We start from the raw sequence: 15533 nt of genomic DNA, 5'->3' as shown, positions 1-15533 counted from the left end.
CGTGGAATCTTGTGTTTCGCCTGGGATTGCTGCTGTCGGTTAAACTATAAAAAGTGAATCTATTTATCAGTCAAATACAGGATTTAAAAGAAATCAAACTTTTCTTTAAATGTTTTTCTTGATCTTGGAAGATAAGGTTCTGTCCAAGTTTCATAACAATCTATGAAAGTTTACAAATGTAGCAGGTGAAAAATATTTAATTCAAGACCGTCTGTTAATTGCCCCAAAAAAATGGTAAAATACTGAAAAATGAAAAAAAATATAATTTTTAGACTGAAATTTGCTGACTGTTATAAAAGTTTTGAAATCATTCAAAAATAAAGGAATATATCTCCCCCATACAAAGCTCTGATTCTTTGTCCGGAATTGGCTATACTTTAGGTACGTTTTATTTTGATCAGCTCTTCCAATGTTTTTATTAGGTTTTGGATTTTCAAATATTTCGGCCTCGAGCATCACTGATGAGACATTAATTGTCGAAATGCGCATCTGGTGCAAAAAAAAATCGAACAGTTGGTATTAACATTTTTACATAAAATTCGATGAAGTTTTGACAAAGTAATTGATGCGTAACAAACAGTATCTACTTGTTAACTAATAAAAACAATGTTCTTTTCAGTAAAATGCGGAAAAATTAAAAGTAAATTTTCATAATTATGCTCTGGAACCGATACTTTTGTTATCATAAAAAAAGTATCTGCCTATATTCTGTAAAATTTCATAAAGGTTTTACAAATTAAGTGATGTTTTAACAAAAAATTTAACCACAGGCTGAACATAAATATTGACGACGCCAACGCCGATTACGGAATGTCTCGCAGGCTCGACAAAACTGCATATCGTATCTCAGCAGATAATGAATTGCTTTGTACACTTTTTATGCGTTTATATAATTATATATATGTATATATAAAACAATATAATCAAATCCTGCTCGTGTAAGCATCAAGCAAGATAGCAGTATGGTATTTCAAGTACAATTGACACCATGGATGATACCTTAAGAACTGGCTGTCATACTGAATATACATATAATGTGGAAATGTCTCTATCCTACTTGTATCTATAGCACAACTAGAGGCTCTAAAAAGCTTGTTTCGCTTTCTTAGGTCTATGCACATCTTCAAAAATGAAAATAATTAATGACTTTAATCTCTTTTTGTTGAAATTGAATTGCTGATCATTTTTCTGTATACAGTTTCTCTCTATCTTTTATAGTTTTTGCTCAAAACCATGGGGGGTCTCTTCCTATATGAAGGTATATACATATGTGCCGCTAGAATGGGTCTCTTTTTTGATACGTCAAATATATCAATGGGGTTCAATTTTACCGAGAAAATATATCAATAGGTAGTAATTGACCAATTGTGATATATCAATGGGTCATAATTTTTCAGTTTGTTGTGCAACGATCTTCACTGAATGGGTTATGATTTCGCTGTGAAATATATGTATAGGTAGGGAATTCACAATTATTCAATATATGAATGGGGTGTTTTTTAAATCCCAGCTACACAACTGTACCCAAAATCCCATGTTGATGACTCTCCCCCCCCCCCCCCCCCCCCCCCACCCGTGCTCAAAACACAAACAAGGGTAAATAACTCCTATAAGATGGTGATGTTGATGGATGGCTACTTAACGTCCAGTGGCAAATTAATATGCATATTCAGGCCAAGAACATGTTAATGTAATATGAATTTACCCTGCTGTGTACTAGATCGACACGCTGAGACGGATTTTTAACGTGCTAGTTCACAAAAAAATTAAAAACAACACGTTAGAAATTTCATGCTATTGAAGCGCTTTTCTAGATTTACCTTCATCAGGAACGCTCAAAGCCGAATATTTGAAAGCCAATGATGTATAAGGAACGAAAACGTTGAAGAGCTATAAACCAAAAAGAATCACAAGGTAAGCAGGAAGACATGTCACCTTATTCTGACTCTGAGCCGACCAGTATTTACTCTTACTCCTTAATGCCGCGTGCTTAGTGGAGAAGCAGAAAATACCAATATTAAAGTCTTTGGTTTGACCCGGCCGGGGTTCGAACCTACGACCTCCCGCCACGCTACCACGAGACCACCGAGGCGGTAACTCCTAAAAGAAGACAACTGACAATTTTGTCTATGCTGACCTATTTGTAGATCATGTCTTGTTGATCATATTTGCTTTTTAAAGTTTCTTTCTATCTCATTACAATTTGCAAGATAATAGACAAAAACACAGAAAAATAGTAACAACTGTCATTAAAAATTATAGTATAATAGTCCAAGGCACGATTTATAAAAAACCAACAATATCGACGCGATTTATTGGCACCACCTTTTTTATTTGTTTACGATTTCGAACAAAGACTTGTTCAACTTTTTCCTTGCCATCAACCTTTTCGCCTTTTGAAATTTGCCGCGCTTTTATTCTCATTCTATACTTCTCGAGATTTATTCACAACGTGTAAACAAAAACAATATTCACGTTGGTAAACACGTTTCACATGGCATTGTACTATAGTTGTCCGTAGCTAAAACGTTGTGTTAGAAGTTGTTGTCTATCAAATTGGATTTATAAAGAAAACCAAAGAGAAAGTAAATTTTAACAAAGTGTTTATTGTTTAATGTGGTTACGATCAGACACCGAACATTAATATTCGTGGTATTTGTGGAAGGAATTTATAATTTAAATTGTACTCAAATGTCATCCCTAACAGGAAAAACAAAATGTAAGTTTAGCTTATTTTACATTTGCATTATTCATGCACATTTTTTAAACTTTAAAACCAATTCAAGATTAAAAGAAAAACGGTGGAGGGGGAGGGCGATGTGGTCACGAGCCGGGCCGCATGAATGTGAAATGGGGTCGTCTCAAACATGTTAAGACGAGCCACATAAACGTGTACATGTATGTGTTTTGAACCGAAAATCAGGTATTTTTTTTGCGTGATATTAAGAGAAACTTGCTTTTCTGTATAATTCAAGAGGAGAACTATTTAATTTACAATACTTGGGGAAACCTGTGTGTGAACATGTGTGGATGGGGGTCTGATTGGGTTTGCAGAAAATAGAATTATGGGCCAAAAAATAAAGAATAGAGTATAATGAATATTATATTAATGGGGTGCTTTGATATAAAGTAGTGAATATAAGGCAACAAAATTAAAAAATAGACAAAAAAGACTACAGAAATGTGAAGACCGCTTTCAAGACCAACATGAATTCTGCCTGTAACCAGTCAAAGATATTATAAACTCTATAGGGTTATTACAGAAAACTAACATACATTTGTGACTGGTAATGGACTTATAATTTTTTACCTGGGAGGGGAGAGGGGGGGGGGCTGGAGCTGGTCAAAATGTAGGGGGGATCAAGTTTTTTCTGTAAGTGGAAAGGGGGGTTCAAATTTTTTTATAAATTCAAAGTGGGGGGATCAATTTTTTTTGCACATGGATATAAGTAGTTTGCATCCTTCATTGTCCTTCAAGGGACTAAATGTTTAGAAAAACATTACAACAGTCAAATGATAATATATTTTTACCATCATTGATCAGATTTATTTCATTACCATATATATATATATAATAATTTGTGTACTGTATATGTAACTGATAAAATTTAGTTCACTGATCACACATCAACATACCCTTCAGGACCTTAAAGCTTAACAGTTATAAATTCAAACTCGTCAGACTCATCTCCTGATGATTCGATTTCATCATCTCCTGTACCTTGCATTTCAAGAGCTTCATAAGAGTCTGATTCTGCTTGATTTTGATTTTCATCTGACTTTTCAAGTGCATAAGATTTTGGCATTATACAGGTAGACTTGGATTTTTTATTGTAAACATTCTTCCCTATCTAAATTGCTTCCGTTTTGAAAGAAAATCTAAAGCAGAGAGTTTTTTTTTTATAGCTGCCAATTCCTTTCTTGATCGAATTGATTCAAGCCCATTTGATACCAATTCTTCCACCTTGATGAAGTCCTACCCATGGGTAGTTGCAAATTGTTGTTTTATTCTTTTGAGATGCTCCCTCAGTAAAACATTTTAGTGATCGCACATCCGGGCTTTGTGACAGTCGGAATCGACCACGGTATGATTTTGTCAACAACAAAAATGGCGAATGACTAAAAATGGTATGAGATTGGCAAAAATTTGTTTTCACGGCTGAGTGCTTCTCAAGACATGATCAATCGTTCGCAATGCAAAATAGGGGTAAAATACAAATGATATGCTTTGTATAAATGTGTAAATAGCACCGACCTAATTATCAGATAATTTATAATGTTATTCATATGATCCATGTGAACCGATCGATCATTATATAAATTTTTGATGCACACGATTTCTGGATTCACGTTGCTTCATTAACAACATATTTAATTTTCGATTTACAGGCAAGTAAGTTTATGCGATGAGGTGGTTGCATTTTATAATTATAGCAATTGATTATAACATGCATAATATGACATTGAACATTTTAGTCCAAATAATCATGACCTTTTGAAAAGAGGGGGACGAAAGATACCAGAGGGACAGTCAATCTCATAGATCGAAAACAAACTGACAACTCCATGGCCAAAAATAAAAAAACAAACAGACAAATAAAAGAACAGATGACACAACATAGAAAACTAAAGACTAAACAACACGAACCCCACCAAAAACGGGGTGATCTCAGGTGCTCCGGAAGGGTAAGCAGATCCTGCTCTACATGTGGCACCCTTCGTGTTGCTGATGTTATTACAAATCTGGTAAATAGTCTTAATTCGGTAGGTCTAATTTGGAAAAGGGTAGGGTATTGTAGTTACGACATAAGGAACATATCCGATATCATCTGTGAAACGGTTATTCCAGCTTTTTTATTTATTTGCTGTGACAAAACTTTTGTCAAAAGCAAAAAATCGAAATAGGTTTTCAAGAGTCATATTTATTTGGACTAGGAACATTTAATTTGGTGAAAATTGAGGTGGGAAATGACAGTATGTGCCGGTTTCAATAGACCTTGATCACTAACATGAGGATACCAAAATTTATCAGTTTTTTAACCTACGTTTATTTAAGGAATAGACAAAGACCTGTTGGTGGCCTTCTGCTGTTGTCTGTTCTGTGGTCGGGTTGTTGTCTCTTTGACACATTCCCCATTTCCATTCTCAATTTTATTTAAAAGTTTCCATTATGCGTTGGGTAACACGAATGTCCGAATAACACCGTTATGATTCAAATAACACTTGTAATGACTGAATAACACTTGAAATTTTAATATTAGCACATATTGGTGACATTTAAACATTGATTATTAAATAATATTATATTATAAGTGTATTTTATAACTTAAAAATGATTTACCATGTTTACAGAAAGCAGGTTAGTTCATAAAGATCATTATAAATATTAATGTGTTCATCCAAGGCCATCCTTAAAAAATGTTTGTTTCCCCACACCCCTACCCACATTTTACAAAGTGGCTACATATAGGTAGGTAGGTGTTTTTTTTTTAACAAAATGTTTTATGTTTTAAAGGTCTTAATTGCTTTAGCTCTCTGATGGACGGAAATTTTGTTAAAATGAACAGGGAGACTTCAGGGAAAATTGAAGGATCGTGGTAATCCTTTTTAAGAATCAAATTTTCCAAGCATCTCTACCTTTTTGTTATTTTTCAAAGCATTTTTGCATGACAACTGCTAAGGTAGTATGTCCTTGCCATGCTTGTGGTCTGAATTACATTTGTACCCACATATATGCAAATTGTCAAAAAATATAAGGACCATAAGAGCTACGGTTGTGCAGCTACGTTTGTTTTAGGTCTGAATGAATTGATGATTTAACATTGGTCAAATTTTGCCGCATCTCAAAGATTTTTCCAAACAAAAGTATGTTTTGGATTGCTCACAATTGTGTTTCATAAAGTAAGAACCCTTTAGAAAACAAAATAATATAAATAATCAATTGATAAGTAAGTTAAAATCTCTTCAATAGGCTTCACTGTCTTTCATTGCTAAGATCATAATTAAAAATTATATTTGCTCTTTAAATGATTTTTAATAGGAATTCAGAAAGAAAACTTGTTAGTCACGGACACTTGTTGAAAACGTATAGTAAAACTTTGTTAATTTCAAATCGTGTGCGATTGTTTGCGGTATTTTCATGTAAAACCCTGTTTCCCAGCATCAAGTTGCCCCTGTGAAATACATTTAAATTATTCTAGAACACTTCACGAGTGTTTAAATATGACAGAATCACAAAAAGAAACATCAGAAAAGTAGTATTGTTCATTACCAGAAATTGAATAAGTACTTGTAAATCGAAAACAATTACGGTGCGAGAAGCTGCAAAAAATTGTACTTAATATTTTATAAAAATATACGACTGGAAGTTAAATAGTGCCGTCCTTTAGCAAATTCATGATATAAAACTGAGAATGGAAATGGGGAATGTGTCAAAGAGACAACAACCCGACTATAGAGCAGACAACAGCCTAGGCCACCAATGGGTCTTCAATGCAACGAGAAACTCCCGCACCCAGAGGCGTCCTTCAGCTGGCCCCTAAACAAATATGTATACTGGTTCAGTGATAATGGACGTCATACTAAACTCCAAATTATACACAGGGGACTAAAATTAAAAATGATACAAGACTAACAAAGGCCAGAGGCTCCTGACTTGGGACAGGCGCAAAAATGCGGCGGGGTTAAACATTTTTTTTGAGATCTCAACCCTCCCCTATACCTCTAGCCAATGTAGAAAAAACAAACGCACAACAGTACGCACAGTAAAACTCAGTATAAGAGAAGTCAGAGTCTGATGTCAGAATAGTATTCATCAAAATATTGTTTAAAGGACCTTTAGCTAAAACAAAGCGCATGTAGAGGTCTGTTACACATAATCCTGAACGAAAACCGAGTACATTTTGTAGTTTATACATCGTTGTGCTGGTTCCCGGCTGACTACTTGATTTTGTACGTAGTTTAAATACAAGCCGAATCTAGTTTACATTATGAACCATTTGAAAAGAAAATAAGAAAGTTTTAATGAAGTATCAAATTTTGATAATTAACAGTAAATATAAGATAATCAAAATTAAAATTGTGTATTAATATGGATTATGTAAATGATGAGAGTTTTGAAAAGATAAAAGGGCGCCATCTACTATTTAATAACAAAGATGGCGGACAATAAACAAACATCGCGAAATCGAGTATTTTTCTTGTTTCTTGCTTATCATGCTTATAGTACATCCTTTCAAGCAATTTTAATGATGGAATATAATTCCGGGGACAAATCATACTGAATTAGGGGATAACATGTTTTGTATTTCGTCAACTATCAGACCGTTTACTTTTGGATCGAGAATTTTTCTAAAATCAAGAGGCGACATTGGGGAATTTTACTGAAAATCGGGGGCGACATATTTAAATATAAACTTCTCCCTGGACATGCTGGAGCTTCTCTAGAGCGAAGTGGGGAGTCCTAGAACGACTTCGCCTGGTGTGGTGACCCCTGCATGTACTTTGATACTTAATTAGTGTTCAGTGCCCATTTATTTACATCAGTGATTTCTGAACATGCTGAAGTTAAAAGTATTTTTAATAATCAATATATAAATATAGGAATAAAATAGTAATATTAGAAGTGGCATGATTGCCAATGAGACCACCAGAGTCTTTATTACGTACATTGTGGCTGCATGTCCATTTGACAAACCACACAAGAAACCAATATTGTTGAGTATTATATAGTGACCTTTTCCAATTCATTTACACCTTTTGCTTCTGATTCCCAATTTAAAACAAAACATTCTTAATTAAAGTGATGATATGATTAAGTTATATATAATTATCGCCCTTCCTTTATTAAATCATGATTTGAACACTGAGATTTTTTTTTTACTGAATTGTCAGTAAAGATTTATCATGTTTATGCAGGTAAGCTGCTTTAGATATATCTCTCATATTTGCATGTTAGGTAATTATATATAACCAGATAACTGTTCTGGATTTTACTGCAAAGCTTTGCTAGAAAAGGTGTACAATATCTAACTTAGAGTGCACCAGTGCAATGTTTTCTTTACATTCCAAATCTTATTTCTTCAATGTACATGTACTTGCAAGAAGAACATATTCTTTTTGACATATTTAATTTATTAAATAGAAGTAAGAACTTGGTTGATAGTTTTCCAATTTAAATTTTTTTTTAATAGTAATAATATTGATCCCTTTTAACATGGGTTCAAAATTAGTATTGCTCATTTTTCATTCTATAAACTTTCTATAACTGAATGCCCTGAACAAGCTCAGCTGCTCAGGGTACATGTACATGTTACATTTGTACATGTAGATCTCCCAAAGTGACTTGGTATTGCTCTTGTTTATCTCAAAGTAACCAGTTCTAAACTCACTATGGTACAATGTACATACACATGCAGAACTAGCTCAGGATACACATGGTACACTGTACATACACATGCAGAACTAGCTCAGGATACACATGGTACAATGTACATACACATGCAGAACTAGCTCAGGATACACATGGTACAATGTACATACACATGCAGATACCAAAGTAACCAGTTCTAAATGTAATGGCTGATAACAACTGACAAGTAGTTAAATCAGTACTGTAAAGTCAACTAACGTAATGGCTGATAACAACTGACAAGTAATTAAATCAGTACTGTTAAGTCAACTAAAGTAACGGCTGATAACAACTGACAAGTAATTAAATCAGTACTGTTAAGTCAACTAAAGTAACGGCTGATAACAACTGACAAGTAATTAAATCAGTACTGTAATGTCAACTAACGTAACGGCTGATAACAACTGACAAGTAATTAAATCAGTACTGTAAAGTCATCTAACGTAATGGCTGATAACAACTGACAAGTAATTAAATCAGTAACCTAATGGCTGATAACAACTGACAAGTAAATAAATCAGTAACCTAATGGCTGATAACAACTGACAAGTAATTAAATTAGTACTGTTAAGTCAACTAACGTAACGGCTGATAACAACTGACAAGTAATTAAATCAGTACTGTAATGTCAACTAACGTAACGGCTGATAACAACTGACAAGTAATTAAATCAGTACTGTTACGTCAACTAACGTAATGGCTGATAACAACTGACAAGTAATTAAATCAGTAATGTAAAGTCAACTAAGGTTAAGAGTAAGTCTATTCAAGCATTGTCAAGCCATGGTTGGCAAAAACCCAGGTTTTATGAGTATTGTCCAGCCCAGTGGGAAATGCTGGGAAAACCCGGCTTTTACTGGGCAATACTGGTTGATATGAAATAATTTCAAGCTCTAATATGTTTATTTGTGTTTGCTAATTAATAGAGTGAATAGAGACGAAGTATTCTTATTATTTTTCTGTATTGACATTCTGTACCAATTTTGACATTGCACAAGCTCATGTCTCATCCTAGATGTCCTACAATGTTTATGACTGTATGAAATCTACTCTGAAGTACAGCTGCTGATATCATGGATATTAAAGTATTTGAGAACATTATCTCCTATCAGCAGTTTACTAATAAGCATAATGAGCTTGCTATCAGGAACAGTAGGAAATGTTTGATAAATATGGTCATGATGGTACAATGTACATGTAATATAAATGTATAAACATGATGAATAATCCTCTTTTTAAAAAAATATTCAGGCCCAACTATGTCATTATCAATGGCCTTGGTCAGTCGGCTTATTGCTAATCATGCTAATCATGAACACTTTGTGATTTAAAAAAAGGAAGGTTAACAAAATATTAATAACCAGCACCTGCCAGTATATTTATGGATGTTATGTAAGCATTTTTTCATGTAACAATTTGTCAGAATGTATGATCATAAGTTAAAATATAACAGTTATAAATTATAATACCAGTAAACTCGCATGTATATAAACATGTGATTATATGATTGTTCTCATTAAGATTAATCTATCAATTCTGGAGACAGCATTTTCCAAACAGATGAGTCCCAAGCTGCATGAAGATTCTATAACATGTATAAGATTATAAGATGAATATAGAAGTCTTCATCGTGACCATTTCATAATATGATATAATTGAATTAAGTACATGTAAACTAAATCTAATTTCCCTGACTTTGTTTTCTAGCAGAGAACTAAAACTAATGAGTTCAGGATTTGTTAATGCTGATATTGATTTTATGGAGATAAAAAAAGAAGAGAGTAGAGATCTCATTTCAACAATAATCATGATAATCATGATAATTAGATAAATGTCAATGGATGTATAGACATGATAAATATGTTGAAACTTTATGGACTATAAGACCATAAGGTCCCTAAATAGTAAAGCCAACTTATTTTAGCTCAACTTTGCCTGAGGGTGTTGGGACCTAAAAATTGTTTCTTAATTATTTCATTATTTAATATAGAATTTTAGAAACGTATGTTATAAATGATGTCAGTACTGGAACACTGACTCACTTATCTGATTATTCCCTTAGATACTAATAGTCCACCAGCAGAGGTATTGACCCAGTGCTAATCCTTTATAAATTTGGTTCATTTCTTGATTTACCTTCATCAGATAAGGCTCAAACCTAGTACATTTGAAGGCTATATTTATATATGTACCAGATAATACCTTTATTGTAGTTAAGTGCTTTTCCTGAACATGCTGAAATTGCTTAATTGATTTTTACTGTAACGATTGTATGTTCTTCTGTGTACCATTTTGTTATTCGATTCAACTTTTTTTCACAGATAAAAATTGAGAAAAAAGGGGAATGGTAATCATGATATAAACATGATAAACAAGAACACAAGGTGTTATATTCATATTATCAGTTCATGTCCTAACACTTTGTGCGATCTTGACATTCAACAGCTGTAAATTATATTAGCACCAATACCAATTAAGTCCCATGTATAAACATGAGCACTTTATACACCAGAAAAAAAGTATTTCATCACCGCGACCCTGATTTTTCTCACAAACTAAACTTGCTAAATTGTTTTAAGTATAACATATAATATTATTTATGGCTACATTAAATGAATTATGCAATTCTGTTAATGGCAAATACCACAGCTGGCATAAATAAAACAAAAAGGTTGAACATGTTGAAAAAAGTTTAGTCGAAGAAGACTGGATGCCTTGGGTACTAAAAATTGACAATATTCAACTACAAATGAACTATGGGTGCCTACATGTAGAAAAGTTCAATTGCACAATTCCCTTTTTAATGGAAACAAGAATATGTGTCAATTGTAGCAATAAATACAAAAATTTGCAATATCGAGTGAAATTGGCACCGTTCAAAAGATTTGCTGATGATTTCTATATGGTTTGAATGTTGAATGTGTTGTTGTAGGAGTCTTTTCTATTCCTTGTGCAAATTTTGAGATGAATAATTGATTGAGCATATCTGGGACATGATTTATCTTCATGGTACGTGAGAGAGAACCACTAGTTCAGAATTAGCTCAAGCTTTGCAGCAAGATTTGCAAAGACTACCACAACAACAAACTCAATGTTTTATCCATTTAAGGAAAAGTTGGTTAGCTTCAGTGACTCATGTGAATGGTGGTTTCACTCGGTATGGACGTTGTTGTGTTAAGTGTTACCATTAACCTATTTAATTATTTATATATTTGGTCTTTTCAATACCAAAAATGGCCTCATTCATATACATCTACTTTTGGGGCCATAATTAATATAATATATATGTTATTTTGGTCTATGAGAAAAATCAGTGTGGTGTGGTACCTTTTTCCAGGTGTATATAATTATGTACATATATGTCAGAAATTTGAAAGGACGAGTTAGCTGTAGATTCAAAATGTACATGATGTATCTTATTTCTACAACTGTCAATTGTAAATGATTTTAACATATTATGTGTACTGTACAGCCGTGTTTACATAGTGTGTATTCATTATTTCTCGTGTGGTACACATTTTTTGTGGAATTTGTGTGTATAGATAAACCATTAATGAAACTGTTCCAACAAAATGAAATGAAATTGGCACTTTATAAAGTCATGCATATACTGTATACATCAATATTGTGATCATGGTCAAAATGATGAATAGATTAACAGTATCTTTTCACTAATTTTTTATGATGTTTGATCTACTAAAAGATTTTTTGTCTTTTTAGGTTTACTAAAGTGTACGACATTAGAACATAATTTAGCAACATGGACAATCAAAAATTTATTGATTCAACTTACGGCTCTTTCAGTGGGTAAGTAAATAAAGTTAGTTGTAAAACCCAATTTGTGTAACTGAGGACTGTTTCCGTGTTGGAACTTTTTGGTGGAGGAAGAGTTCAGGGCTAGAAATTTAGAAAATATTACAAAACATTACTGTTTGACGAACAACATATAAGAATACAATTCTAACATGTCTAATATATCTAGAACCTAAAATTTTATGTGACATAGAAATAAAAAGTCGTTTTATACATATCATAGACTCTGGCTTGAATTGATTTAATAACAGAGTTATTTGAAGTTTCATACAATGACAACCACCTTTTAAAGACGAGGAAATTATTACTCAGTGAAATACAGCATTATAGAACAATGTATAGTTAGTGCATGCAGATGAGATAAAAAATGTTATAAGGGAAGACAATAATTTTATAATTTTGCAAGGATTATTTCCCTTTGCACAGTATCAAATGAAATTTCCAGATCTTATATATATGATCGAATAAAGGGAGATCTGGGGTAACTGTCAACCCATTAACACTGTTGAGATATTGTTATTAAATTATGCTTAAAATTCTGATTTTCAGTTTACAAAATTATATTTTCTTCCCAAATATGCATGAAATATTTGCCACTGGACCGTGAGTTATCAAAAACCAATCTGCTCTTGCATATGAAAAAGAAAAAAAATTGCTAAGACCACACAAATGTCTACATCTTTTTCTTGTGTGTCATTATATTTATGCCCCTGCCCCTAGGCAAAGGGGGCATTCAGTGTTACCCTTGACCGTACGTCCTTCTGTCCATCCCATTTTCATTGCAAAGCTTGATTGGGGGCATTCGTGTCCTCAGACACATTCTTCTTTTGTTTGGGTAAAGATTCCCCTAAACACAATCAAAATCCTTATGTCACTGGCATGGTAGCTATATTACATGTATCGTCCTTTCTGAGGCAACCATTCTTGATATTCTATATATCAAGCCTATGTTATGCAATTTATTAATAATGTTCAATCAGATATGCATGTTCAACTATTTTCTGTTACTTGTGGTCATTGCTACATGAGAAAGTACATCAAAATATTTGTTAAATTTATACATTTTTTGATGAGAATAAATGGATATCATAAATAGACTAGTTTTCCTCAATGAACTAAAATTGATGAATGATTATTTCTTTTTCTTTTTATCTTTTAAATCTGCAACAGTGCTAAATATTTTAAAGATGGTAATACTAGCTAGACTAGTGAAAAAATAGCATTGTGTGACTATGAATGTCAAGTCAACACATATACATTGTACTGAGATAGAAATATGTTTCTGTCCATTGGCCAATGATTCAAGAAACATATATCATATTAATTATCACCTTCTTGGAAGAAAAAAGAGTCAATGTGCCTTGATGACATGTATGTGATGATGTATAAAGTGTGACGACAGTAATTTATCTATCATCATGATCATAAGTTTGTTCAAAGTGTGAAATCCATCTCAAGTATTAAGGAGCAGAAAAATACAGAAACAAATTGGAGAAAAACTACCAAACATCATATATGTGTGTGTTTGTGTTATTTAAAAATGTGTTGTATTAATTAATATTGATACATCTGGATCTTTGCATTCGTCATCATGAAAAGGAAACATACAATAAGGATTGTTTATGGTACATGTTCATTGAATGTAGGAAATTTTGTACTTTTTTTTATACAAGCTAAATAAGGTTTGGGGTAAAGATATTTTTTGATTGATGTAATTTGAGCAAGAGTTATTTCCCTTTTATCACCATATTGGAGGTCTAAATGCACTAATTCAACTTGTTATACTGACCACTTGACCGTAGAAAAAGTTGTTTCTGAATAATTTGAATTTCTTAAAGCCTTGTTTGAATCAGCTCTACAGACACATGAATACACCTTATCGCTATTCCCGCTTGACCCGAGAATCTGTCCCGCTCGAACTTTTGACGTCACACAACAATCACTTTTCCATTGTGGCATCAGATATTTTCTATTATGGCGTCAAAATTTTACGAGAATTTGTGTGATGTCCAGTAATGGCGGACAAATAGCGATAAGGTGTATATTGTAAGGACTTGTTTGTGCCACTTGGTTTAACTTGGTTGGTCAAGTAAAAAATCAACCATTTACATTTCAAAAATGGTGGCCAATGGAAATAATATCTCCTTATTTGTATACAACAACCACAAATAAGGAGATGTTATTTCCCTTGGCCGCTATTTTGGAGTCACTACTGTACATGCTGTATGCACGTATATCAGCATAGGCACATCTCATCTACATGGAGATTATTTGGATATTTATGATAAGTCAGTGATACTTGGTATGTAGTTGTACAAGCATTGGTTAATCTCATTTCCATGGAGATTATATGTGGCCCTGCCCCCTTAGTCATGGTCTATTGACTTTGAAACTTCAGCATAGTATACATGTTAAAGTTTGTGATTTGGTCAGTTTAAGGGGAACTGACTTATCATGCTTATTATAAGTCAATGATATTTGGTATGCAGTTGTATTAGCATTGGAATATCTTATTACCATGGAAACTATTTGGCCCTGTACTTTCTGTCATTGTTCTTTTACTTCCAATATTCTGCATATTTTCCATTTCAAAGTTCTGCTATTTTAATTTCAACATATATATGCATTCTTCTATCCCTATTACATACAGGTGAGACATATCTCTGTGTCAACAGTTTATTTATACTGATCCGTTGGTCTTTGGGGGATAGGTTTCTCATGGACAGTTATAGCACCTATCCTTATTTGTTTATAATAAACCATCAAATAAATGTAAATAAACAATATTTGTTTTATTGAAAAAAATGTGTTGATCTTTTTTACTTGGGGGGGGGTTCCAATACTGTTGACCTGATAATATGTTTGTTTTTTTTAAAGGATTGACTTTGCTATTGTCTGAATCCATTTTTAGGGCATTTATATATTCTTGCAGTAGCCTGGGTACCTGCATCAATAGTAAGCTATCATACCAGCATGACAAGTTTGATTAACTTTATTTAAATCCTTGTGTAAGTTAATATCTGAATGAATTAGGGCTTTTTTCACTGTTATTTCATTCTTATTTACAGCTTTTCTATAAAAGCATGCAAAGCAAACCTTTGATCGACTTGCTTGCTATGTTTGCTTGGATGTTTTTAAACAAAAGGGTAGGCAGAGTTTCAGTCTGTTTAATATATACTGGTATTTGATTGGACAATAAAAATTAACATACAATGTGAAACTTAACATTTAAATGAAGTTTAACATTTGTTTAATGTTTATTGTCCAATCAATTCCAGTATATAGTAAACAGACTGAAATAGACTACCTA

The 15533-nt window shown here is 32.9% G+C and overlaps 1 protein-coding gene across 3 annotated transcripts in view; it reads left to right on the top strand.

Moving 5' to 3' along the window:
- Positions 1-2465: 2465 nt before the first annotated feature.
- Positions 2466-15533, top strand: part of LOC127719514 (period circadian protein homolog 2-like) — a 39854-nt gene continuing 26786 nt past the window's right edge. The window contains exons 1-2 of one of the 3 annotated variants that reach the window (XM_052225665.1): positions 2466-2719; positions 12131-12217. In XM_052225665.1, coding sequence (XP_052081625.1) covers positions 12171-12217 — 47 coding nt within the window. In that variant the 5' untranslated portion in view covers positions 2466-2719; positions 12131-12170. Of the gene's footprint in view, positions 2720-3995; positions 4208-12130; positions 12218-15533 lie in introns of those variants that run through there. The other 2 variants (XM_052225664.1, XM_052225666.1) reach the window with 2 other exon arrangements.

This window comes from Mytilus californianus, unplaced genomic scaffold, assembly GCF_021869535.1.
Source record: "Mytilus californianus isolate M0D057914Y unplaced genomic scaffold, xbMytCali1.0.p SCAF_11, whole genome shotgun sequence".
NCBI classification, from domain to species: domain Eukaryota; kingdom Metazoa; phylum Mollusca; class Bivalvia; order Mytilida; family Mytilidae; genus Mytilus; species Mytilus californianus.
Note: the sequence above shows the minus strand (reverse complement) of the source record. Positions and strands in the feature narration are given on the sequence as shown.